Source organism: Echeneis naucrates, chromosome 13 (assembly GCF_900963305.1).
Source record: "Echeneis naucrates chromosome 13, fEcheNa1.1, whole genome shotgun sequence".
Classification (NCBI taxonomy): domain Eukaryota; kingdom Metazoa; phylum Chordata; class Actinopteri; order Carangiformes; family Echeneidae; genus Echeneis; species Echeneis naucrates.
The window spans coordinates 8,853,720-8,876,912 of NC_042523.1; the positions used below are offsets into that span (position 1 = coordinate 8,853,720).

Below are 23,193 nucleotides of genomic sequence, written 5' to 3' on the forward strand. Positions count from 1 at the left end.
CAGCAGTGCACATCAGAGTCTGATATCAGTAGGTGTGGGAGGATGCCACGTGTAAAAACATTTACTATGGGGCATGGCATACTTGAAAAGCCGCAGTCAGAAATAAAATGTGCATTCCTCAGCAGTATTTACTGAAGTATCCATCAGTGTTTGTCCACTCTTTTGCGTTTGTAGGCCATGTGTTGTAATCCCAGCTCAGGACTGCGATACAGATGAGCTCTCCAGCTTCAGGACGGTATAGGAACTAGAGGGGTGCTCTCGCTGGCAAGGAGCCTAGCTGCAGGTCAATACTTCCAGAGACTCTGCGACTGCAGTGGCTCTCTTGAAATATGTCTTCATTTCCCCAGCCACCCTTCACACCCAAAGCAGAGTCTGCGCTGCCTCCTCTCCTGTATCACATAACGTTTATCCCCCACCACCACCCATCTGCATCCAACCACTTGGCAAACTTCACAAAGGAGCTTCTCTTTGCTCCCCATAAGTGACACCCAGAATATTTCAATCCGTTTCTATTTTTGGTCACGTCCAACAACTGCTGCCTCCTAATGACTTTAGCCCTTTTTGAGTGGGAGGGAAACCAGCCGGTATTCCCCTCACGTTCCCTGAGTAATGTTAGCAGAGTCATGATTTATTTATTTTTATTATTATTTTAAATCCTGGAAGTAACTCTTGAAAGAAAATGTGTGTATAAATACAACTGAGCACATCGACTAAAGTTGCCTCCTGTCCCCGGTCTGGTGTGCCTCTGATTGCGTTAGCTTGTGTGGAATTAGCGGTTGCAGTGCGTAGTGGAAGTTAACGTTAACTATTGTTAGAGGCGGACAAACGAGCCGTGGCTGACGGTGAACCGACGCCAGAAGCAGCTAGTTTCCTACGGACGTCATGTCGGGATAAAACTGTCCACTCACGACCCGTTAGCTCGAGTTAAAGCCAGGATCAGACCCCCCCGTCCACCCCTTCAACCCCGCCGGAGGACTGCCGGTTTTGGTGTCGGTGACTAACGGGCACGCTCTCCGGGGCGGTTAAACTTCTTTTTCCGCGGCCTGAAAAGTATGAAAAAAAAAAGAGAGAAAGAAGCCGTCAACTCACTGGTGAGTCCGTACAAGGTGAGGAGGGATGTTAAAAGTCGTAGTCCGTTGGATGGCAGCGGTGTTTTCTGCTCCATGATCCCAGCGTCTCTGTGCTCCGTCCTCCTCCTCGGTCCTCCGCCTCGTCCCCGCTCGCTCTGGCTGCCTCGAGCTCTTGGGGAGCTGCTCTCCATAGCGACCGGTCCGCGTGGGCTGTACCACTTTCTGCGGGACAACAAGCACTCAACGCACGTAAACCACGCACGCACGCACGCACGCCCCCCAGTTTGAGTTTTCTCCGTGTTTACACACTTAGTAAATTTCATTTACATCAGTCAAAGAGGAGACGTCTGTCTCGTCGTATCACCCCTTAATCTTTTTTTTTTTTAATTTTAGTTCAATATTTTTTTATTTTACCTGCACTTTTATACAACTCAGTAGTGTGATGTAAAAGGGCTATTATTGTAAATCGTTAGATAATTTAATGTTGCTGATAAAGCTTTAAAACAGGCTGTATTATGAGTATTTGTATTTCTTTGCAGCGTTTTTTTTTTTTCCAATTTCTGGTCATTCTGTGTGTCTCTGTGGTTGTTTTGATGTCACTTTGAGTCTCCTCATGGCTTTCTGGTCATTGTGTTTCTCTTTCATTTGATCTTTTGGATTTGATTTGTGCTCAATGGTAGAAAGTAACAACGTAATTTTACCAAAGTTCTACAGTTATATGGCACTTGTAATTTACCTGAATATATATATTTTTTTCCTCTTTCTTTCTTCCCCCTTTTTCCCAGCCCCATCAACCATGGCCAGATTAACCTCCACGGCCCTGGGCAAAAGTTTGTTGTGAGGCCCCTGTTGATCTCCATATACACAGCACTTTCATTGTTTTCCCAGGCACCCGGGAACTGACCAGTGCCCCAGCGCTGACATGATTACACGATTCATCAAAGAGATGAATACAAAAAAAAGGTGGTAAAGCTAATATTTACTATGTGATACAGCTGAGAATCTTTACCTTCAGTGTCATCATATGTACATCATACATCATGATGTATAAAATTAAAATTTTCTAAGTAATTAGTAAATAAATGTTGTCACATGAATGTCTTGGACTAAGAGTGCAATACAGTATTTTTCTTTAAATTGCAGTGGTAGAAGTTTTAAGTTGATCAATACAAGTAAATATAAAGCTAGATACACCTGCTACTACTCCCTCATTCCTGAGGCATTTTAAAATGTTCACTTAAATGCTGTGATAGGTCTGAGGTTGGATTACCATCTGGGCAAAATGAGCAGCTGTCTTCAGGCCCACTTTTGTGATAAATAGAATATTTGTTTGGATTACCATTTGGAATGCTAGAGCACAAGACAGGCTGAAATGATTAGGCTTTTAATTGACACTTCCATTGTTATATCATTTTGATTTGAGGCCCATTAAGTTTTAAAGCCTTTGTCACGTCATTCTAAACCTCACTGATGCAAAATTATGCCTATATCCTCACAATGTGCTTGATAAAGTTACCACAAAATAAATAATCATATAATAGTCTTTTTTATGTATATTCTCTTGTCCTTTTAAAAAGAATGAAATAAACACAAAACTCTGGTAAGATAAGTTTGGAAACCCTAATCTTCCCAAGACGCATTTGTGAAAACTGCCATTATATGCACATTAAAAAACTGCAGCTACTGAAACCGTTAATTGTATAAATAATTACTAGCTTTTTAAGCCTGATTACCTTCTTCACAGCAGTGGTTGAACAGATAAAGCTTCATTGTTTTTCTCAAGGAGACACGGCACCTTTATCTGTTTTGGCAGGCCCTATGGGTGTTATGGGGATCAGGCTTAGTAACCTAGTATTTAGACACTATTGATTGAATTTTTATGCAGGTTTCCCATCGTAAGCTAATATAAATCTTGTTTTTATCTGACACATTTGTAAGGGCTCTTGGACTACTCCTCCTACAGTAACAATTCAATCAGTTAGTCAAGTATGGATTAAACACGTTTACATAGATAAGCTTTCTTTGTCTCCACAAAGGTAGCCATTTGAATCACTGTTCAGTTGCAACAGTCTAAATAGCATACTGTAAATTTAAAGACAAGAAACACTTGCATTATTGTACCATTAATACAGGAATGTTGCGCCTAAATGTTCAAAAAACAGCAGACCGACCTGAAGATGAGCCAATGATTCTTTTATTGGAGACTGTAGAGGCCCATACTCAACACAAATAATGTGTAACCAATATGACATGACTATTGTACAAGGAGGAAGTGAATGTGAAAGTTAATGTTAAACCCAGGAGATCAGCTACCAAGGGACAGAACAGTCATGTGAAACTGAACTGAACTGAACTGAACTTTGCTGATTTCACTTTCTGAAGAAGAGAAAAAGTTTCCTCTCACCAGCTTCAGCGCAAGCACACTCTGACTGCTCTATCCTAAAACAAAGTGGTGTTGAAACACTCTTGCATTGTTCTTTTCATTGAGATAATTACAGCTTTTACACATTCAGGAATCTACTGTCGTGTGCAGCACTGTGTTATTATCATGCACTGTTGTTTGAACTGATAAACTCGCATCCTCAGCAGTTTGAGGCGGACATCATATTTATTCACTGAAGATAAGCAAAAATGTTTGCTTCAATGTGGATCCCTCATGTTGAGCTTCCCTTTCCATTCAGCAGTGACGTCCTGGTGGTCTGTGTTAGCTTGGAGTCTCAATCAGGGGATGTGAACACTGTGGGGATCCTCCCCTTTCCAGTGCTGGAGTCCAGGTTCACTGTGATTAAAGCATGACCCATGATAAGTCACCACACTATACCCCCTGCCTTTATACCCTCTGGTGGTTTATTTATATCCTCAAAGAGCCATAAATCCCCAGGTGAAAGTGCTGCTCTTTTCACCAATCAATCTCTCCTCCTGGGCCACTTTGCATTGAAACTGTAAAGTCAGTGTAGTGAGGAGACTCTTTTCTTTACGAGACAATAAATCACATCTTATTTTCTTCCACAAAGTATGTAATATGTCAATGATATCACCAATTTTGGTGAAATAGCTTTAGTGAAGCTTAGTTTACATATAGCTTTTGCTGTGTAAATGCTCAAACCCCCTTAGAAGCATTAAAGACTTTACGAGCATTTATGGCCCCTGACCTTTATAATTGCGGTTACATCATTTAGTTTTTATGCTTCAAAAATACTTAGTCAGTAAGGGCTATTACATTTATTTCCAAGCAGGCAAGGCTGTACTGGCACCACCTTTCCTGTTACCACTGGGTGCACATCCATACAGACTGTCTGGGACATTTGGTTTTACAGTCTGTGAAAACAGCCTTTGTTAAACATGACATTCCTCTCTAGTCACATTGGTGAGCCAGTCCTTGCACACCTAAACTCCCCCATCCACCCTCCCTGTAGCCATACTCACGGTCCTATCCCCTGCCAAGGCTTGACCATCCAGAGCAAAGAGAGGTCACTTCACTGCTGACGTGACACACTTGTGCTTGCGGCTCCACATAGGTCTTCCCCATAATGAGCTCCCTCTGAAATGACCCTCTGCAGGACACACTCACCTTCTGAAGACATGCAAGAAGGCAATTAAGAGAGCATACCTGTTACATATTGTGTTGACAATACATGCAGTCAGTAAATATTAATGTAATGTGTAATGGTTACATATCGTGTTGACAATACTTTGCAGTCAGTAAATATTAATGTAATGTGTAATGTAATGAACGTGTTAGGTATATGTACATTAAAGTGAAATTTTACTTTCTCCAATACTTACTGAAGGAATGCACTTAGGAGGGACAGCTATGAACAGGCACATTTGTTAATGCACAATCATACATTATATGCACGTATTTGTTTAGAGGCAAAAAGCACCATGCAAATGCAGCATATTCTCATTATAGATTCTATAATAACCTGTGTTGTGCCAGTCATAAACAGCAAAGAAAACTGATTTTTATATATATTTTTTTTATGAAAAGGTAATCACAATATGAAATAATGACCCCAGTAAATATGTTTCATTTGCATTGGATTGGAATTGAAACTGCAGATGTATTCATTCATTCATTTCCTACAGTTTATCTGTTTCAGGGTTGTGGGGGTGCTGGAGCCAATCCCAGCTCAAATTGGGCGAAGGCAGGGTTCACCCTGGACAGGTCACCAGTCTATCACAGGGCCAACACACAAACACAGACCAACAACCACTCACACTGTTACCTGCGAGTCACCACTTAACTTAAACATGAGGGCTTTGGATGGCTGGAGGAACCCGGAGTAAACCCTCTCAACCACATCGAGAACATGCAAACTCTGCACAGAAACCGAACCCACAACCTTCTTGTTGTGGGGCAACATCGCTAACACCTATTCCACCGTGTTGCCCTCAACTGATGTAGTTAAACATGTGAGCCTAAATCTAATGTCACATTAGATTTAGGTTGCCATCTGCTGGTCTTCAAGGATAGCTTCACAAGCCTGCCTGTGGCATCAGTGGATTAAGTGACACAGGTTGTTCCTTCTGACAGTATAGTGAATGTGCAGTGCTGGCGTTGAAAATATGGTCTTCCTTCAGTGTAAAAATGCATTCTGAGTTCATCTAAGATATTATGAGACTCCAGTTCAATGAGTTAGAGAAATCAAACAATGGAGTTAGAATATGTTTTTGGACAAAATGAGGGTGGTTAATGTTAAAATTACATGAGTAGTTTACCAATGAGTTCTCTGTACAGAAAGACAATTACAGCAAGCAAAATCTGTCTTGATAGGGGACTCTTGGTATGTTTTATGACATACTTAAAAATATTAAAACTCATTGAGCTTACAAAGAAAGAATATATTTGTGATTTGTCTGAATGAAATGTCAATCTGGGAAAGTAAGAATTTTAAAGAATCTTTGTTTTGTTTTTTTTCCTCTCAGCCAGCTTGGTTTCTGTTCTGTGAGAATGAAAAGAGATGACAATGCAGATGAAGTGACGACAGCAGGGAGCTTGAGAAACAACCTAAAAAGCTCCATGGGAGAGAGCCAGAGACATGGGTAATTTGCAGTGAAGTTAGAGTTGTTGAGTGAAAAAGGGAGATACAAATAAGTAAAGCAACACTGCCTTTAAAGATATTCACAAAAGACAGATGAGAGGGAATCTGTGGGAGATTCAATTGCACAGACAGGAAAGTGCAACCTGACCAACAGTGTGGTGCATTTATATTTTACAATGTTTAAAAAGTGGTTTCTGTTTTTTAGCAAACAGAATACATCCATAGGTGACCACAGGGGACATTCTGTTCCCACAGTTGACGTCTCTCCTGTATAAAATCTGTTAACACCAACAATTATGTTAAAATAAATCTGGTGAGTACAATTTAAAAACTCCCAACTATTGGCCACCATGTGAATTGTTTTATTTCTATTCTTAGCGCTAGTTTACTGTGTTTGCTGGTTCAATGAAATGACTCAAAACAAACACTAGCAAGACAATAGTGACTCTAACCCACTTATTATTTAAGCAAAGTCAAGTCAAAGTAATTCAAAACCAGAAATGAACAGTTTTATCACTTTATACTCTTATGTCTTTATTCCAAGTGTGAGAAAATATAACAAGATCAGATTCAAAACCCAACACAAAGAAGCTAATAGTCACTAATCAAATAAATAGTCCTTAAGGGGCTTATTTCTTTGATTGATTGATTTGAAGCCTTGCCTGCTGCTGAACATGGTTTCATACCAGAGCAGGGGGAACAGCTTGTAGTTATAATGCTCAAGGCCATAAAATGCCTTCTGAGATGACTAAAGGCTGCATTAAGAGGCTATCAGAAAGTGCTAAGAGGTGCCAACAAGGAAGGTGTGCTAATTTCAGTAGGAGACAAGATATGACATTGACCAGATCTTAACTTTTGATGATAATATTAGCTATGTAGAGATAGCAAAACTTATCAATAGATCCTATAAATGGCCAAACTCTGGTGTGGAGACATTTTTCCATGTTCAGTGTGGGATACATGTACTTTGTGCAGTCTCCTACCAAAATGGCATGGCAAATCACAGATTCGAAATGAGAGACTGAACTAGCGACAAAAAGTGATTTACTCTGAGAGGGCATCAACCTCTGGGTATTAGTTTCAGTCCTCTCTCAGATAAGCGTCAGGTATCTCTTCCTCATCATTATTCTGTATGGATGCAGCATACTGCGCCATCTTCTCAATCTCCATTACTTTAGTCTCAGCCAACTTCTTATCTGCATCGACTGACAGCTTCCGTGCCTCCTCCACCTGTACCTGGGCCACCTGAACATTTGTCCTCGATGTGATGGATGCGTGTTCAGCTCCTGGGAATACAAAGAACCAACACACAAAGTTCAAGGGTTGGCATAACGCCACCTCAGGTTCTGACATTATGTGTGGTCAGAAAGAAAGCACTCCTGTCCACAACCCCCATTTTGTTTTAAACAAAGCCTCGCTGAGTGACAGCAAATGATCTGTGCACTGTCCAAAGTGTAACACTGACAGCAGCTGAATGGGAACACACAAAAAGGAGTTCACAAAGCTTGAGGAAGATGATCCACAGTTTAAACCTTTTATTCATCATAACAAGAACAGAGAAAACCGGCCTCGACACTTCAACCATAACATCAGTTGCACATCCATGTAACAGCACTCAGACATTTCCTTTTACACACCTGACGTGTACGCTGCCTCAGCTGCAGTCTCACACATCCTAACTGCACTGACCCAGGATGACTCGTAGCGCATGCATTCATCATGTCTATTTTTAACCTGCCAGGACACAAAGAATTATAAAACCAAAGTCAGATTCAAATTCAATTCAAACTACAACTGCCTGTTTGTTTGTGCAGTTGACCAGGTCTGCTGTCTATTTGCCAATAAATGAAGAGAAAAACTGACCAGCAGGGTTATTTTAAAGTACTTACCTCCGCACGCTGGCCAATGATCACCTGCCAGATGGAATCCTCTTCAGCTGGACTCAGTTTTCCCAGTGATGCCACATATTGTCTTTGGAGGGCAATGAGTGTGTGAACAGCCTGTTGGAAAACACAGAGAGGATATGTTTAAAAGTGTGAGACCTGGTTTTCAAACTGTGGTTGATCAGTTGAAGTCTGCAGAGGACTGCAATCACTTGCTCTAATAATGTCTCTGGTATTACTGGCATCAGTCAGAGCTTCAACTTAAAATCAAACCAAATGGAAATCAGAAAAAGGTAAACTCTGGTGTTTTGTAAGAACTGATCACAGCTTGTTTCTCTGCATTAGGGTATCTGCCTGCAGACAACCTAATAATTTCATAGCTTACACTCCTGACCCGGTCACCTGCTCACTGTATAGATATATCAGTGTTTCCTCTACATTTATTTAGTGGCAGCTAGCTACACTAGCATAAGCTGAGCTAGATAGGTGTAGGGCCACGACTTGAACTCACTAACTCTAGCCTCCATTTCTTCCATCATCCTGCACTTATGGCAAGAAGTACTTGCCAATTATCATAAAAGTACTTGTTAATTATCATAAAAGGAGGTAGTGGAGGAACAATGTAGAACAATGCAGGGCAAAAACAAGCTGTTTGTCTGTCATGTTGGGAAGTAAAGCACATTGCAAATACATGAATAAATAATTATATAATGTAGCACCTGTATATTAACATTTTATGCCATGTGCCTTGAGCCACACGGTGGTGTAGTGGTCGCCTGACAATAAGAAGGTCGCAGGTTCGATTCCTGATGTGGGTAGGCATGGCCAGGTTCATTGGTGACGAGCCAGAGACTAGACCAGATCCTTCCCTCCACAGACTCAGCCCCCAGACTCCAACCCTAACCCATCTAGCTGTTAAAGAGATTATTTATTCAATTTTGTTGGTGTCTTTTCCCCCCTTTTTACATTCAGCCTTTATCTGATATTGTATATAACAGAGATGTATAGGTTGTAGTGGTTGTAAGGGAAAAAGCCATTTTCAACTGGCCCTGCCCTCACTGCTGAAAAAAAAAATCCTAGATATACACACAAACCAAGTGAGCGAATGAGTATGAGAGCAACTATTCAAGATGAAACAACAGAGCTCCATAAGTACTTCAAGAAGATGGCCCAGATCCTATGGTACTTTCGAATACAGACTGGCAAACTGGTTGTGGCTAACCAATCCAACATAGCAGTGGTGGCAAAAAAGGTCAAATCTCAAAATCTCAAAAAATACCAAGGGCTGAAAGAACAGCTAGAAATTGATGCATCATGAGAAGAAAACAGTGGTCCCCACTTGATGCTATGACGTAGAGATTGGGAATGTGGCTCCAGCAGAGTCCAGCAGAGTACAGTCCTAGAAAGGAACAGCTAAGATACTGTGCTTGACCTGAGCTGGAAGGCAGAAACACAGTGAAGGGCTGGCCACAGGGGTATGGGGGATCCTTTTTTTTTTGTTTGAATACAAAATATTTTTTAGACTGATAGTTATTCAATTTCAACACAGTGCACCACACTGTAAGAACTTTAATACTGTGTGTACTAAGACATCGCCATTTAACATTGCAGTTATAAATTAGGGTGATACTTCATTCAGCATAATGGAGTAGATGTACAAGACGTACTTTTGAGTATTCTGTGATGGCATCTATGAGAGCTAAGGTGGTCTGTGAGAGAAAAGTGCTGGAGCTGTCTGTTACCAGGGAGGCTGCTCGTCTAATCAGAGTGTCATGAGAGAGGCTTTCAACCTGCAGCAAAGACAGAAAAAACATGAAAGAGAGTCATGTCAGGCATCAGTTACAAACACAAAGGAAGTGCATAATTGTAAGTGTAAATCATATATTCCAGATGACTACTGTCTATTTTACATCAATCTATGGTAAGTGACTCACCTGCTTGAAAGGCACGGCACAAAGCCCACTGCCAACAGTGAGAGTAGCTATACTTGTATACATCCATTTCCCCACTTTGTGCACGGTAGGTCTTTTGCAACTGAACAGGACACGAGCAGAACTCCTTAATAAAACAGACAAACAGTTTTAGCCCAGTACAGTCATATTGCATTGCGTCCAGGTGTATTAGTTCTAGCCAAAGATGTGCTGGGTAATTTGGTTTGACAACTAGCTACTACTAAAATACTGAGCAGTTCTAATTGCAAATTCTTCCTAATACATTGCAGAGAACATTAACATGGTGACTGAGGAAGCAAACACTGCATTATAGTGGAAAGGAAAATGTTCTGTCTTTATATAAATATTGTATACATACAGGGTGCACTTCTTAAAATAAAACTGAGGATTGCAGAAAATGGTGTTAGCAAACTTGTTCTCTAAGCTTGATAAGACCCTCTCACTGTATTACAGTCCATGCACATTATTCCTTCTGTGTAATGTAGAATGTACCTGGTACTATCGCTACTCCACAAATACGACACAAACACCGACATACAAAGACTTTCCATTGAAATATGGAAAATATGAGAAATGGGACAACTGCAACTATAATAGTCAGAATATGTATGTATATTACAATATGGTTTGCAGTTATTCTCCCATTTTATACTTTCATTATATTACTAATATATGATATAATTTTTTGATTAATCTGCTTAATCGATTAATTATAATTCTTCGACGTCAGTAGTGAAAGGTGTCTGCTTGAAAACCCAAGATGATGTATTTGAATATCTAATTAACCACAACCCTTTCGAAAATGAGAAGTGAAATGTCAAAACTCAAGCTCCGAGCTGAAACACAGGCTCATTGGGCTCATTTACTCTGCATCACTGAGCCACATGTGTGTGATCTTACTGTGATTGAGAAACCACAGTGTAACGTGTGACGTTCAGGCGGCGGAAGTGGAGCCGCCGTTTTCGGTCATCGAGCTAAAGCTGCCCGATAAAGTCCACAGCAGCTTCTAGTGTCAAACAGCCAGTTAGTTTTACAAGCTATGTTCCGACTGAATTACAACCTCTATTTACATAACAGCGTCAAGTTGTGACAGACCTCATACCTGAATAGAGTGAGGTAAACCGCCCCCCTCCTGAGCGCAGCCATGTTGGTCCCCCACCATAAAATGCTCTCCTCGCAGTGGATGGGACCAAGGTTCCGCCGCAGCACGGAGCGTAAAGCCTGAACACTGACGCCATCTGCTGGAGAAAACACCATTATCCTCCTGGCTCTTCGACTCCGCTGCATTTATTTAACTATAGTTGCTGATTAATTTAGTCCGACAATGAACATTTTTGTATGCCAAACGCCAAATAAATCATTTGATATGATTTAAATCAAAATATACTACATACAGCTACAGCAAATACAAATATAGATTAAATAAAAACCATATCTATCAATCTATCTATCTGTCTGTCTTAATAATAACATGAGAGTAAATTGTGACTTGGCCTGTGGACTAGACAAAACAAGCATGGTGGAGGTATCACTGGGCTCTGATAATGATAACATTATTGCATTTAAGTATTTTTTTCAGAATGGGATCAATACTTTCACTGAGTGTCTCAATATGTCCTCCTCCATTGCTGCATGTATAATGGAAATAAAATAGCATTTTACTGTAAATAATAACAAATGTAAGTTGGCATTTTAGCTTTCAAGTATATAATGAATAAGCAGCACTGTACTAATATCAGGGACTTGGATGGCCCTCACCATCTAACCGAGTGAAAAAAAAGTGCAATATTTAGCAAACAGTCTCACAGAATTAAATAGTGATAAGAGTAAATTCAAGGGGTCCAGATTGAAGGAGGATGCTGACAACTGCACCACCAAGTGGCTGCTCACAGAATTGTTGTCCCCTTCAACTGTAGCACTGAAGCTACATTACTGAAATCCACAAAGTGTAGAGGAAGTGATGCAGAATATCCAAGATTACTGTCCCCACATGGACTCTGGAGCAAAGAGTTGCCATCTATTTATTGTATTTTATTTTCCAGGGAAAGCATTGTTTGATTCAGAATTGTCATTGTAAATTACACCACAACAAGATTCGAGTGCAACTCCAAAAGAAACTTTTACGAGGTAGAAAGGCACAAGATAAATAATTAAATATATGTACAACTAAGTAGTAGAAAAATATAAAACAATACTTGATTTTTCAAATTAAGCTTTGGCAGAAGTTCAAGAAAGAATGTTTGTCCGCATTTCACATTTTTTGGAGTTCTGTTTCTCTTTTTCTCTAGTTATCTGCTGTTTCCTACAAACTTTGTTGTCAAAGTTTTTAATCCAGTGAGAGATGATCCAAGTATTGCAGATCTATTTTGCAGAAGCAACATCAACAGAATATTTTGAATAATTAATGAAACCATGAAATTGCACTTTTTAATTGGTTTCACTGGAGTTTACATTTACACACAAGATAACCGGCTAATTATCATCAGCACCGTGTTATGCCAAGAAGAGTATCTGATGAAAGAATTCAGACTGTCGGTGTAATATTCCCTTGTGGTGCATCAAAGTTTGTTCAGAAGTTGTTGCTGATTGTACAGACCACACACAGTTGTCTGGCAAAGTGCAAGCATTCTAAAAACAACAGATATAATCCTATAATGAATAAACACATAGTTATACTGATTACTTCCATTTGTCAAAGATGTTTTAAGTTGCATATTGCATATGCATATGCATATTTGTCAAATCACCACACATACACTGAATTCATTCATTCATTTTCAAATGCTCGTGTCAAAAATGCAAGGGCTTGCCCGCTAATCTTTAGTCATTTACTTTTGTCACAGTAGGTTAAAAAGCAATTTACCTTAAGTACTGATGTCAAACGGAACAGTTACTCTTTTTGAAAAGAATGTGAGGATTATTATTTATTGCCTCGGCTGTTTGCCAGTTATTGTCATTCTCTCACTATTCTTTGCCTCAATCAAATTTTGCTTTTACCAATGATAACAGTGTGTACAGGGAAGGTGTTCCTTTTCTACAATTGGCACATACATCTCAGGTCAGCTATGAGTCAGTTTTACTTCTTGATCATGCTCATAACTGTTGTGATTTCCTATATTAAAATAATGAAAGTGGCCAAAGCTGCATCAGGAGAGGATAAGCAGTCATCAAGGAAAGGGCTCAGGACAGTGGCTCTTCATGGTTTCCAGCTGCTGCTCTGTCTCATCCAGCTGTGGTGTCCCTTCATAGAAGTTGCTATACTACAGATTGATGTTGGTTTGTTTGAAATTGCCAGGTACTTGAATTTTTTGCTGTTTTATCTTGCACCCAGATGTCTGAGTCCTCTCATATATGGACTCAGGGATGAAGTTTTTTTTCAAGCCCTGAAATATTATACCTCCTTTGGGTTTCTCAAAAGAAATATTTGACAGATTAAAGGTTTACCACATTCTCATCCAGCTGTGGTGTCCATTCCTCGAGCTGCTGTGTTTCAGTTTAGACCTATGTTACTTAAGATTTACGGCCTTGGAGATGAAAACTTTTTCTTGTACTGAGACACTATAATCTCTGTGGCTTGTGCAAGACAAGATTTTCATTTGACAAATAAAGGCTAGTGTTTAAATAAATAAGTAGCTACTTAGCAAATATATCCTAAAGCTAATATCTCACAATATTCTTTTCTATTCATGATTCTGATCCACTACTGTGTTGAATACAGTTTTAATGTCATACACTGCATTTCCCCGTTTCTGGTTCATGTCAATGTGTCAAGTTGAATGATCCACTTGTAATTCACTTTATTTTCATGGTTTGTTTGTCCAGAGTTATGTATGGTTAAATAAAAGTTTAATTGCATAAAAAAAACAAACAAACAAACAAACAAACAAACAAAGCAAAACAAAACTCCAAAAGTTCACTGTACTAGCTGGGATTGCAATATATAACTAAATACACATACCACTGAAATTTTTGCATCTTGCTTGTTGAATCCATCTTTGTTTTTAACTGCAATATTGAATCCTGACTACATATTTTACATAATTTTTGGCCTCAGAGGTTGCTTCCTGCATGGATATGACAAATTCCCTTAAAAAAACTGGGGACACTGGAGTTACATAGTAAATGTCTTGACCCCCTGGCCCCGAGGCCAGATTAAGATTTGGTTTGATGTTTTATCATCACCATTATTTGCTATGAACAGAGAAATGGCAGATATTATGCAATATCTTCTTGTGAATATATTAAATAAACGGTCATACTTTTGATAAGAATGCAGATTCTTGAAGAAAATGTATGACATCTTCCAACTCTTTGACCTCATTTAGGACCCAAATCAATGGCAGTGGCAGATTGTTTAAATAATTAATGAGTCAATAAACTTAATGAGTCTCACAGGAGTTTATTCGCTATATAATAACAACAATGGACTACTCATTAATATCACTGTTCTGTTCGAGTTTAAATCCACATGGAAAAAACTAACCATGACTGCTGCCACCATGAGCTAATATTCCCACATGATACAGTTCCTCTGTGTCACTACAGCTAGTTCCAGAGACCAGACAGTGACAACAATCTAAAATTTGACTGCCAAACAAACACAAATGATACAGCATTTTTGTGCAAACTTTCAAAGCAAAGTGGCTCTGACTTTTACTTTCATGGGCTAAAAAGGTTACAACCACTTGAGTCGATACATTAATTCATCTTCGACCACTTTTCGGAGTCCCGGTCGCGGGGTGCTGGAGCCAATCCCAGCTCACAGTGTGTGAGAGCAGGGTCGCCCTGGACAGGCCACCAGTCCATCACAGGGCCAACACACAGAGAAAGACAGAGACCAACAACCACTCACATTCACACCCGGACCTACGGACAATTTAGAGTTGCCAGTTAACCTAAACATGATGTTTTTGGACGGTGGGAGGAAACCGTAGCACCTGGAGAACACCCACGCAGGCACGGGGAGAACATGCAAACTCCACACAGAAAGGCCCCAAGCTAGGAATCAAACATGTGACCCTCTTGCAGGTAGACAACGCTAAGCACTATGCAGCCCCACCTGAGTCCATTTTCCATATACAGTCAGTTTGGACTAAATTTGTCTCAATTATACTTACGTGGGGAAAAAAACTATTTAGAATGGACACAAAAATGCGGCCAGCACATGATTATGAACCCATAGTTACTGTAGCCAATGAAAGAAATTGATGATGACGACATTGTTACGAGTAAACATTTTTTTGATGCTCCTCTTGTGTTAGAGTTCTTAAAACGCAGCTCTTGCTCAGAGGGCCTAACAGAGCACAGCAGACTGTGTGCCACTTTGTTACTTCAGCAATGGTTTGCTGAAATGAACAATTTTACACTCTTGGACTTCTGGATGTAACTTTTTCATGCAATTTATCTGAACTTCTATTCATGCATTGTGTTTTTTGTTAAGGACAATTGCCAGTTCCAGTGGCTGGAGTTTCTTCATTTTGAACATATTTCGACCAGGACAATAAAAAGAAGCAGGTATAACCGTAAATTAAAAATTGTATATTTACTTTCAGCAGAAAAATAGATGGCAAACAACAGCTCAGTGGTTACAGGCCCTTCAATACGAAGTGCTAATTATCGGCTCATTTTGGTTCAGATTTTTGTATCACTTTTCCTTTGCATTAACATTTTGCTGATGGTAACCTTTTTCATGAAGGAATTCTTCTATACAACTATGCGCTACATCTTATTTGCCAATACATTGTTGTCTGATTGTCTGATCTTGGTGATAACAAATTACCTCCTGATCATGAGCTATTATAATTTGACCATGAAAATGTGGTTATGTCTCATTTGGTACCTTTTTTCATCTGTGTATACTCTAGTCACACCACTTACTCTGACAGCAATGACTCTGGAGCGTTATGTGGCCATTTGCATACCCCTGCGCCATGCAGAGCTCTGCTCCACACACAGCACTATGCACTCCATCCTCATCATTCATGGTCTTAGCGCAGTGCCCTGCACTGTTGTTCTCATTTGCTTCTTTGTGTCAGCCTCTTTTAGTTTTTACAAACAATCCAGGGTATGCTCTGTTGAGATGTTCATCTTTTACCCTTGGCAGGCTCATTTTCGGTCAGTTATAAATCAGTTCTATTTTCTGCTTATGTGCATCATCATCATTCTCTCTTATGTTAAAATAATGAAAGTGGCCAAAGCTGCATCAGGAGAGGATAAGCAGTCATCAAGGAAAGGGCTCAGGACAGTGGCTCTTCATGGTTTCCAGCTGCTGCTCTGTCTCATGCAGATGTGGTGTCCGTTCATAGAAAATGCCATACTTCAGATTAATTTCATGCTATACATCAATGTCCGATACTTCAATTACATTACTTTTATTCTTGCTCCCAGATGTCTGAGTCCTCTCATTTATGGCCTCAGGGATGAAAAGTTTTTTCATGTACTGAAACACTATGCTCTCTGCGGATTGCATAAGAAGCAAGATTTATTTTGATTGACAAAGGAAAGTCATGATAGTACATTATTCAAGTATTTGTGATTACATTGTACTGATAAATATTCTGTCCCATTCCATTTAATTTATTTCACTAAATGCAAACCAAATTTTGGGAGAGTAATGTTTCTACCTTTAACCTCATAGTTAATGACTTCTTTGTATGAGCTGTTGATGCAATGCTGAATCTTTGTAGGACATTTTCTGTGTGATTTCTATTTGAACACTTACGTTACTTGCCTGTTGTATCTGTGATGTGGTTCAATAAATAATTACAAAGAGTGAGATTTGCTATTGACCCTGCTATGATCAATGAGTCAAATGTCAGTAAAAAGAACATTATAATGTGAAAAGGCGACACTTGTCAGTGTAATCCTATGAAGGATCAGTCGGGACCAGAATCTACAGGTGCCCAAAGGTTAACAGGTCTTTCTGATATTTACATTTACATACTTTAAATTGGCAAATACTTTCCAAATGGACCTAGTGCTTTGTGCTTGTGTGCAGTAGGAAAACTTGACATAAGAATGAAGAACTACATTCGTTCATTCATTTATTCAACCACTTTTCCAGTCATGGGGGGGCTGGGGCCTATCCCAGCTCACACTGGGCGAGGGCGGGGTCACCCTGGACAGGTCACCAGTCCATCACAGGTGAAAAACTAACTAAAATCTATTTACTAAATACAGGGTGATCAGTTTTCTGCCTCTTAAAGGAAGTTTTTCCTTGCCACTGTTGCCAAGTACTTGCTCATGGGGGAATCTGTTGGTTCTCTTTAAATCATTTTATAAAGAGTTTGGTCTAGACCTGCTCCACATGTAAGATGCTTTGATCTAACTTTGTTATGATCTGGCGCTATATAAATAAATTGGATTTGATTTTGATTTTATGAAATATAGAAGTGCATCAAAAGTGAACAGTAAGTACTAGTTACAGATGACTACAACTAATTGGCCATATAGAGCGTCAACGTCTTTATCAATAATCAAACAATTATTGCAACCCCGTTCAAAAAACTTGCTGTCACCCAGGCCTTGTTGGCAGTTTTTTACACTTAGTTTTCTAATGACCAGGCAACATGTCAATCATAATCTGGCTTGCTACTTAAAATGACAATCACAGTACTTAAGCAGTTTTTAAAAGTATCTTCACTTTACTTGAGTTGTTTTATTTTTGGCGACTTTCACATTTTACTATACATTTCCGATATAAAACATCTATTTTTACTCCACTACACACATAAGTCACAAAGTGAAGTGAGTTTGACCTCCAAGTGGGTTTGGGGTGACGTCACATAAAAGTTTGTGACAAGAAGCTTTTGCAATTATGGCACACGGGAAACATGACAGTTCGGTCAAGGCAGAGGTCTGGTGATGGGATGCCTCCCCCTGGTGGCAAACAGACTGTGAAATGCGTAACTGTCAGATTTTTGGACACTTGATTGGAGTTAACTTAGTCTACGCAACAATGACCGAGGGTTTACTGTTCAGACTGTAGAAAGAAGATGAACTCTGAAGAAGATCAACGCTGTGAGGGCCACATGCACGGTACGCAAACAACTGAGACACGTCATTTTATTTCTATTATTCACCAAGTTGTCCTTGTGAATAGTGGAGAGTCAGTGTCACTGTCACCTTTTAGGTTTCTGCCTCGAAAATTGCATATTCTCAATAAAAAAGGTTATATCGCTGCAACCACGAGGTCTATTTGAATATTTCTTTCATATTGAAGGGAGTACTTGTACTTTAAATATTCCCATTTGGGACACGTGGAAACACAGTGCCCCGTTTCAGTTTTCACGTCACGTCCCAAACCGTGTATTTTACTTGCATATTACCACTAGTGCTAAACGCATCGAAATCAAACACATAAAACAGATACAACCTTGTCCCGGACGCTGCCGTTCCTCCTCTGCCCGGCAAAGAAAATACACCTAGGCTGAGACTCTGGCGGTATCTCCACAACGGATGGGTCAATTTCCATGAATGACACCTCATTGTCACCGAGACAGCCTATAGAAAACAGCTATACGCAACAAAATGAGATTGACAGCACAGGACGCCATGTTGTTTACGGGACAAGCGTAGCACACTCCGCCCATTAGCTCCGCTAGCCGGGTGCTAACGCTATCACTCACAGGCACAGGCAGCAACGGCGCCAGAAATTCTTAATTGGGGGAGCTAGTGTGTGTGTGTGTGTGTGTGTGTGTGAGAGAGTGTGTGTGTGTGTGTGTGTGTGTGTGTGTGGTGGTGGTGGGGGGGACTGGATTTTCATTGTGGGGCTGACGAATTCAGCCCCCCCCCCACATAGACACACGCACTCTAGCTCTCGCTAGGCCCATAACTTTTTCGTAATGTGTGATTTGCTCTGGGACATGTTGCAGCTTTGACAGCTCCCTCAGCAGCAGTTGATTGTGGATGCTGCTCACAAGTATTGTTAACTTTGCTTGGGGGGGGCTGAGACTCTTTGAGGCTGAAGCCCCCCCACCGTCAGTGAGCACAGGACTTCCGGCTGGCGTAATCCAACAAACAGCTAACCAGCGAATCAGCTAAGGTAAGAGAACATTTAAAACTATTTTTGGTGAAGCAGTTTGTGTTGTTGTTGTTGCTGCTGCTGGGCCTGTGTCCTGCGAGGGTCCACCGGAGTCCATGGCTTCCTGTCTCTGTGCCACAGGACTGTCCGATAGAGGCAGAAATGTGGCGATTTGGTTGATTTGGTGATGTTTTATGGTTTTTCATTGAGCCTCTTTGAGCTGTGTGTGGTTTAGATCGCATTGGGGCCCGGTTCTGCTGTTTTCTTGCTGATTTATACCTTCAGGATTATTGTACTGCTAATATGTTCAAGTTTTGTCTCAAACGGACCCAGATATGGGTCCTTTCGGATTCCGTCTGTGTGTGTGTGTGTGTGTCTCTACACAGTGCACTGTGTAGTCCTCCATACTCTACAGGCATACTGTCCTACAGGCAGCAAACCCAAAACAAATGGTAGCCTCGTGTTATTTGGCTAGAACTGTACCAACCTGTGTTGGTTGGTTGTATTGTATGTGTTGATTGTTTGAAAATATGGAAATTGTTAACATTTTTTGAGAGTATTTACTTACTGCTGACTTTTGACAGTATTAACATTTTACTATGTTCAGTGCTTTCAAAGTTCATTAACATCAAAATACTTTTTAAACTCAAGTACAGTAAATATCAGATAGTTTAACGGTTTCACTAAGGTGGTATCCTCAAGTATGCAATGTGACAATTCGCCTCCAATGCTGGCTGACAAGATGGCTGGAAGATTTCCAGTGTATGTCAGAATTGTTCCAGATGTGGAAGCAGCATCTGTATATGTGCCACAGCGGAAATGGAAAATGGAAAAATCTGAAGCATGTGGCTCCAGAATCCACACTCACACTCACATGTGAGTCATGGTGACAGAAATTGACTTCAGTTAGTGTTGTTTACAAGAGTCTGCAATGGTGACTCTGTGGGGAGTTGTCGTATGTTCCCCTGTGTTATAATTTCACATATATGTTCTTCAAACATGGACATTGATCAGCTGGCTACACAGAGCTCATTAACTTTGGGCCTGATTTGGTAAACTGCTTCGGTCTTAGGTCCTTCAGATGCTGATATTTTTCTGCTAAAGTTTTCTGTAGAGTTTTCATTTACCTGTTGATTAAAGCAGCTTTTTTTATACCTTTTTTAATTCTGGATTCAAGCAAATGTTTTAGTTATTTGTAAGTTTTTTTTTCATCTGGGCTGTCTTTAGAGCTAAATGAAATCTGCCATTGTCTACAACCTTTATACATTTGGTTCCAACAAACATGGAAGCAAATAATTCCTCTTTGTACACGATGAATGAAAGGGTCATCTTGGTTCAGGTGATTGTATTACTTTTCATTAGTATCAACTGTTTGATGATGGCAACTTTTTTTATGAAGGATTGTTTCTACTCAACCATGCGCTACATCTTATTTGCTATTACACTCCTGTCTGACAGCCTGTTTTTAGTCATTACCAATATTCTCCTCAATTTTACCTACTTTCGGCTCACCATGCAAATATGGTTATGTGTTATTGTATACATTGTTTTATCTATATACACATTTGTCACACCAGTGACTCTGACAGCAATGACTCTGGAGCGTTATGTGGCTGTTTGTATGCCGCTGCGTCATGGAGAGATCTGCTCCACACGTAATACTATTAACTGTATCCTCATCATTCATGCTCTCAGCTCTGTGCCCTGTGTTGCTGTTCTGTCTACCTTCTTTACATATGCATCCCGCAGCTTTTTCACTCAGGACAGAATATGTTCTGTGGAAATCTTCATATTTTACACTTGGCAGGGTCACCTTAGGTCAACAGTAAGCGAATTTTACTTCTCGATCATGTGCATCACCATTGTTGTCTCTTATGTTAAAATAATGAAAGTGGCCAAAGCTGCATCAGGAGAGGATAAGCAGTCATCAAGGAAAGGGCTCAGGACAGTGGCTGTTCATGGTTTCCAGCTGCTGCTCTGTCTCATCCAGCTGTGGTGTCCCTTCATAGAAGCTGCTGTGCTTCAAATTAATTTTCTTTTATTTATCAATGTCAGATACTTTAATTACATTACTTTTACTCTTGCTCCCAGATGTCTGAGTCCTCTCATTTATGGCCTCAGGGATGAAAAGTTTGTTCATGTACTGAAGTACTATGCTCTCTGTGGATTGTACAAGAAACACAATTTATTTTGATTGACAAGTGATTATTCTACATGACTAAAATATTTGAGATAATATTGCCCTTATAAATATTCAGTCCCATTCTCTTTACATGTGCTAACAACAAACCAAACTCACATTTGTCCCTGTAAAATGCTTACTTGAAACATAAGTTAAGTCTTTAAACTCATTTCCAAAAAATTGATAGTTGTGTATTAAATAAATGTTCATATTCTCCATATTCTGAATGTGTGATTGTGTAATTAACCATACAGGCTCCATTAATGCATTGCAGTGTGTCACAAAGCCTAAAGGCCAGGAAAGGCTACCTCAGTTTCTGTCACTCAGACACTGCTACATTTGTACTACATTATCATTGCAGAGAATGACGTAGCAATATAAAGATCCCATATTTCACTCACTTTTACTATGTTTTTCTTCCAGGCTTGATCATAAATAGTTTGATTAATGGTTTTTAGCACTGCATATACAAAAACTTTCTCAAGGGAGCAAATGTGGAGCCAATACTGTCAAGGAGGTTATTGTGTTTGCAGAGTTAGACAAGTTGCAGGAGGCTGCAGACTGAGACATGCTTCAGCACAAATTCTCCTAACCAATTTCATTAATTTCATCCATCCACCTTCTACCGCTTTTCCATTTCCGGGTCGCAGGGGGTTACCCTGGACAGGTCGCCAGTCAATCACGGAGCTAGACAGAGAGAAACAACCACTCACACTCAGACCTACAACCATTTTTTTTTTTTTTTTAAGATTAACAAGCAACAAAATTGTGATTACATACTAGGACAAATTTAATGAAAGTCAGAGGTGCTACCATACTCACACTCCTACCTGACTATTATGTATGGATCCAGCATGAATGAATAACAACAGCAGTGGCAGAGCAGTAATGATCACGTGGTATATGATAATAGTAATTTTTTTCTGCTCTGTGATCTTTGAGGTTCATATAGGCTTACATAGCGCACGGCTCTCTAGCAGACAGGTGCACAGGGTGCAGAAGAACAGAATAGTGTGCCTCAGTGGCACAATTGTGGTATCAATATCAAGTTCTGCCTTGATATTAATGTATTGTTTGACTTTTGATAATATCTGGGATGGCAGATAACTACACAATGGTTAGTGAGTCCTTGAAGAGGCACACAAATGAACGGATTATTATTGTGCAGCTACTGGTTTTGATTTTCCTTTCCATCAACATTTTGCTCATTGTGACCTTTTTTTCAAAAGTGTACTTCTACACAGTCATGCGCTACATCTTATTTGCTGTTACACTATTGTCTGATAGCTTGATATTAATAATGTCGAATGTGCTGCTCCTCTTAAGCTACTTTCGTTACACCATGCAAATTGGCATCTGTGTCATCATCTACATTGTTTTGGTTCTGTGCACTTTTGTCACACCAGTGACTCTGACAGCAATGACTCTGGAGCGTTATGTGGCTGTTTGTATGCCGCTGCGTCATGGAGAGCTCTGCTCCACACACAGAGCTCTGCACTGTGTCTTCATCATTCACAGCCTCAGCTCTGTGCCCTGTATTGTTATTCTCTCTACCTTCTTGGCATCAGCCCCGCTTAGCTTGTATACCCAGTACAACATATGCTCCATGGGCATATTTGTGTTTCTCCAGTGGCAGGATAATGTTAAATTGGCATTATATCAGTGCTACTTCCTGATCATGTGCATCATCATTGTTTTCTGTTATGTTAAAATAATGAAAGTGGCCAAAGCTGCATCAGGAGAGGATAAGCAGTCATCAAGGAAAGGGCTCAGGACAGTGGCTCTTCATGGTTTCCAGCTGCTGCTCTGTCTCATCCAGCTGTGGTGTCCCTTCATAGAAGCTGCCATGCTTAAAATCGGTTTAAAGTTATTTATTGATGTCAGGTACTTTAACTACATAATATTTAATCTTACACCAAGATGTATGAGTTCTCTCATTTATGGCTTCAGAGATGACAAATTTTTTCTTGCCCTGAAGCACAATGTTCCTTTTATATTTCAGTGTGTCAAAACCAATGTGTAAGATTCAGAAAAATGTT

The 23,193-nt window shown here is 40.0% G+C and overlaps 5 protein-coding genes across 5 annotated transcripts in view; 3 read left to right on the forward strand and 2 right to left on the reverse strand.

The window, feature by feature from the left end:
* nectin3a (nectin cell adhesion molecule 3a) overlaps window positions 1-1,270 on the reverse strand; it is a 28,576-nt gene extending 27,306 nt beyond the window's left edge. The window contains exon 1 of the mRNA XM_029518041.1: window positions 1,090-1,270. Within this exon, the coding sequence (XP_029373901.1) occupies window positions 1,090-1,261 (172 nt within the window). The 5' untranslated portion in view covers window positions 1,262-1,270. The remainder of the gene's footprint in view (window positions 1-1,089) is intronic.
* Window positions 1,271-6,634: 5,364 nt separating this feature from the next.
* Window positions 6,635-11,099, reverse strand: LOC115052987 (diablo homolog, mitochondrial). Its single transcript, XM_029517505.1, has 6 exons — window positions 11,053-11,099; window positions 9,933-10,056; window positions 9,666-9,788; window positions 8,005-8,115; window positions 7,753-7,849; window positions 6,635-7,401 (listed from the first exon to the last, which is right to left on the reverse strand). Exons 1-6 carry the CDS (start codon window positions 11,094-11,096, stop codon window positions 7,196-7,198), a joined length of 705 nt encoding a protein of 234 aa, XP_029373365.1. The 5' UTR covers window positions 11,097-11,099; the 3' UTR covers window positions 6,635-7,195.
* Window positions 11,100-15,513: 4,414 nt separating this feature from the next.
* LOC115053376 (odorant receptor 131-2-like) lies at window positions 15,514-16,440 on the forward strand. The gene has a single exon (XM_029518024.1). The coding sequence runs from the start codon at window positions 15,514-15,516 to the stop codon at window positions 16,438-16,440; it is 927 nt and encodes a 308-aa protein (XP_029373884.1).
* Window positions 16,441-20,284: 3,844 nt separating this feature from the next.
* Window positions 20,285-21,166, forward strand: LOC115053628 (odorant receptor 131-2-like). Its single transcript, XM_029518486.1, has one exon. It carries the CDS (start codon window positions 20,285-20,287, stop codon window positions 21,164-21,166), a length of 882 nt encoding a protein of 293 aa, XP_029374346.1.
* Window positions 21,167-22,268: 1,102 nt separating this feature from the next.
* LOC115053080 (odorant receptor 131-2-like) lies at window positions 22,269-23,177 on the forward strand. Its single transcript, XM_029517645.1, has one exon. It carries the CDS (start codon window positions 22,269-22,271, stop codon window positions 23,175-23,177), a length of 909 nt encoding a protein of 302 aa, XP_029373505.1.
* The last annotated feature ends 16 nt before the right edge of the window (window positions 23,178-23,193 follow it).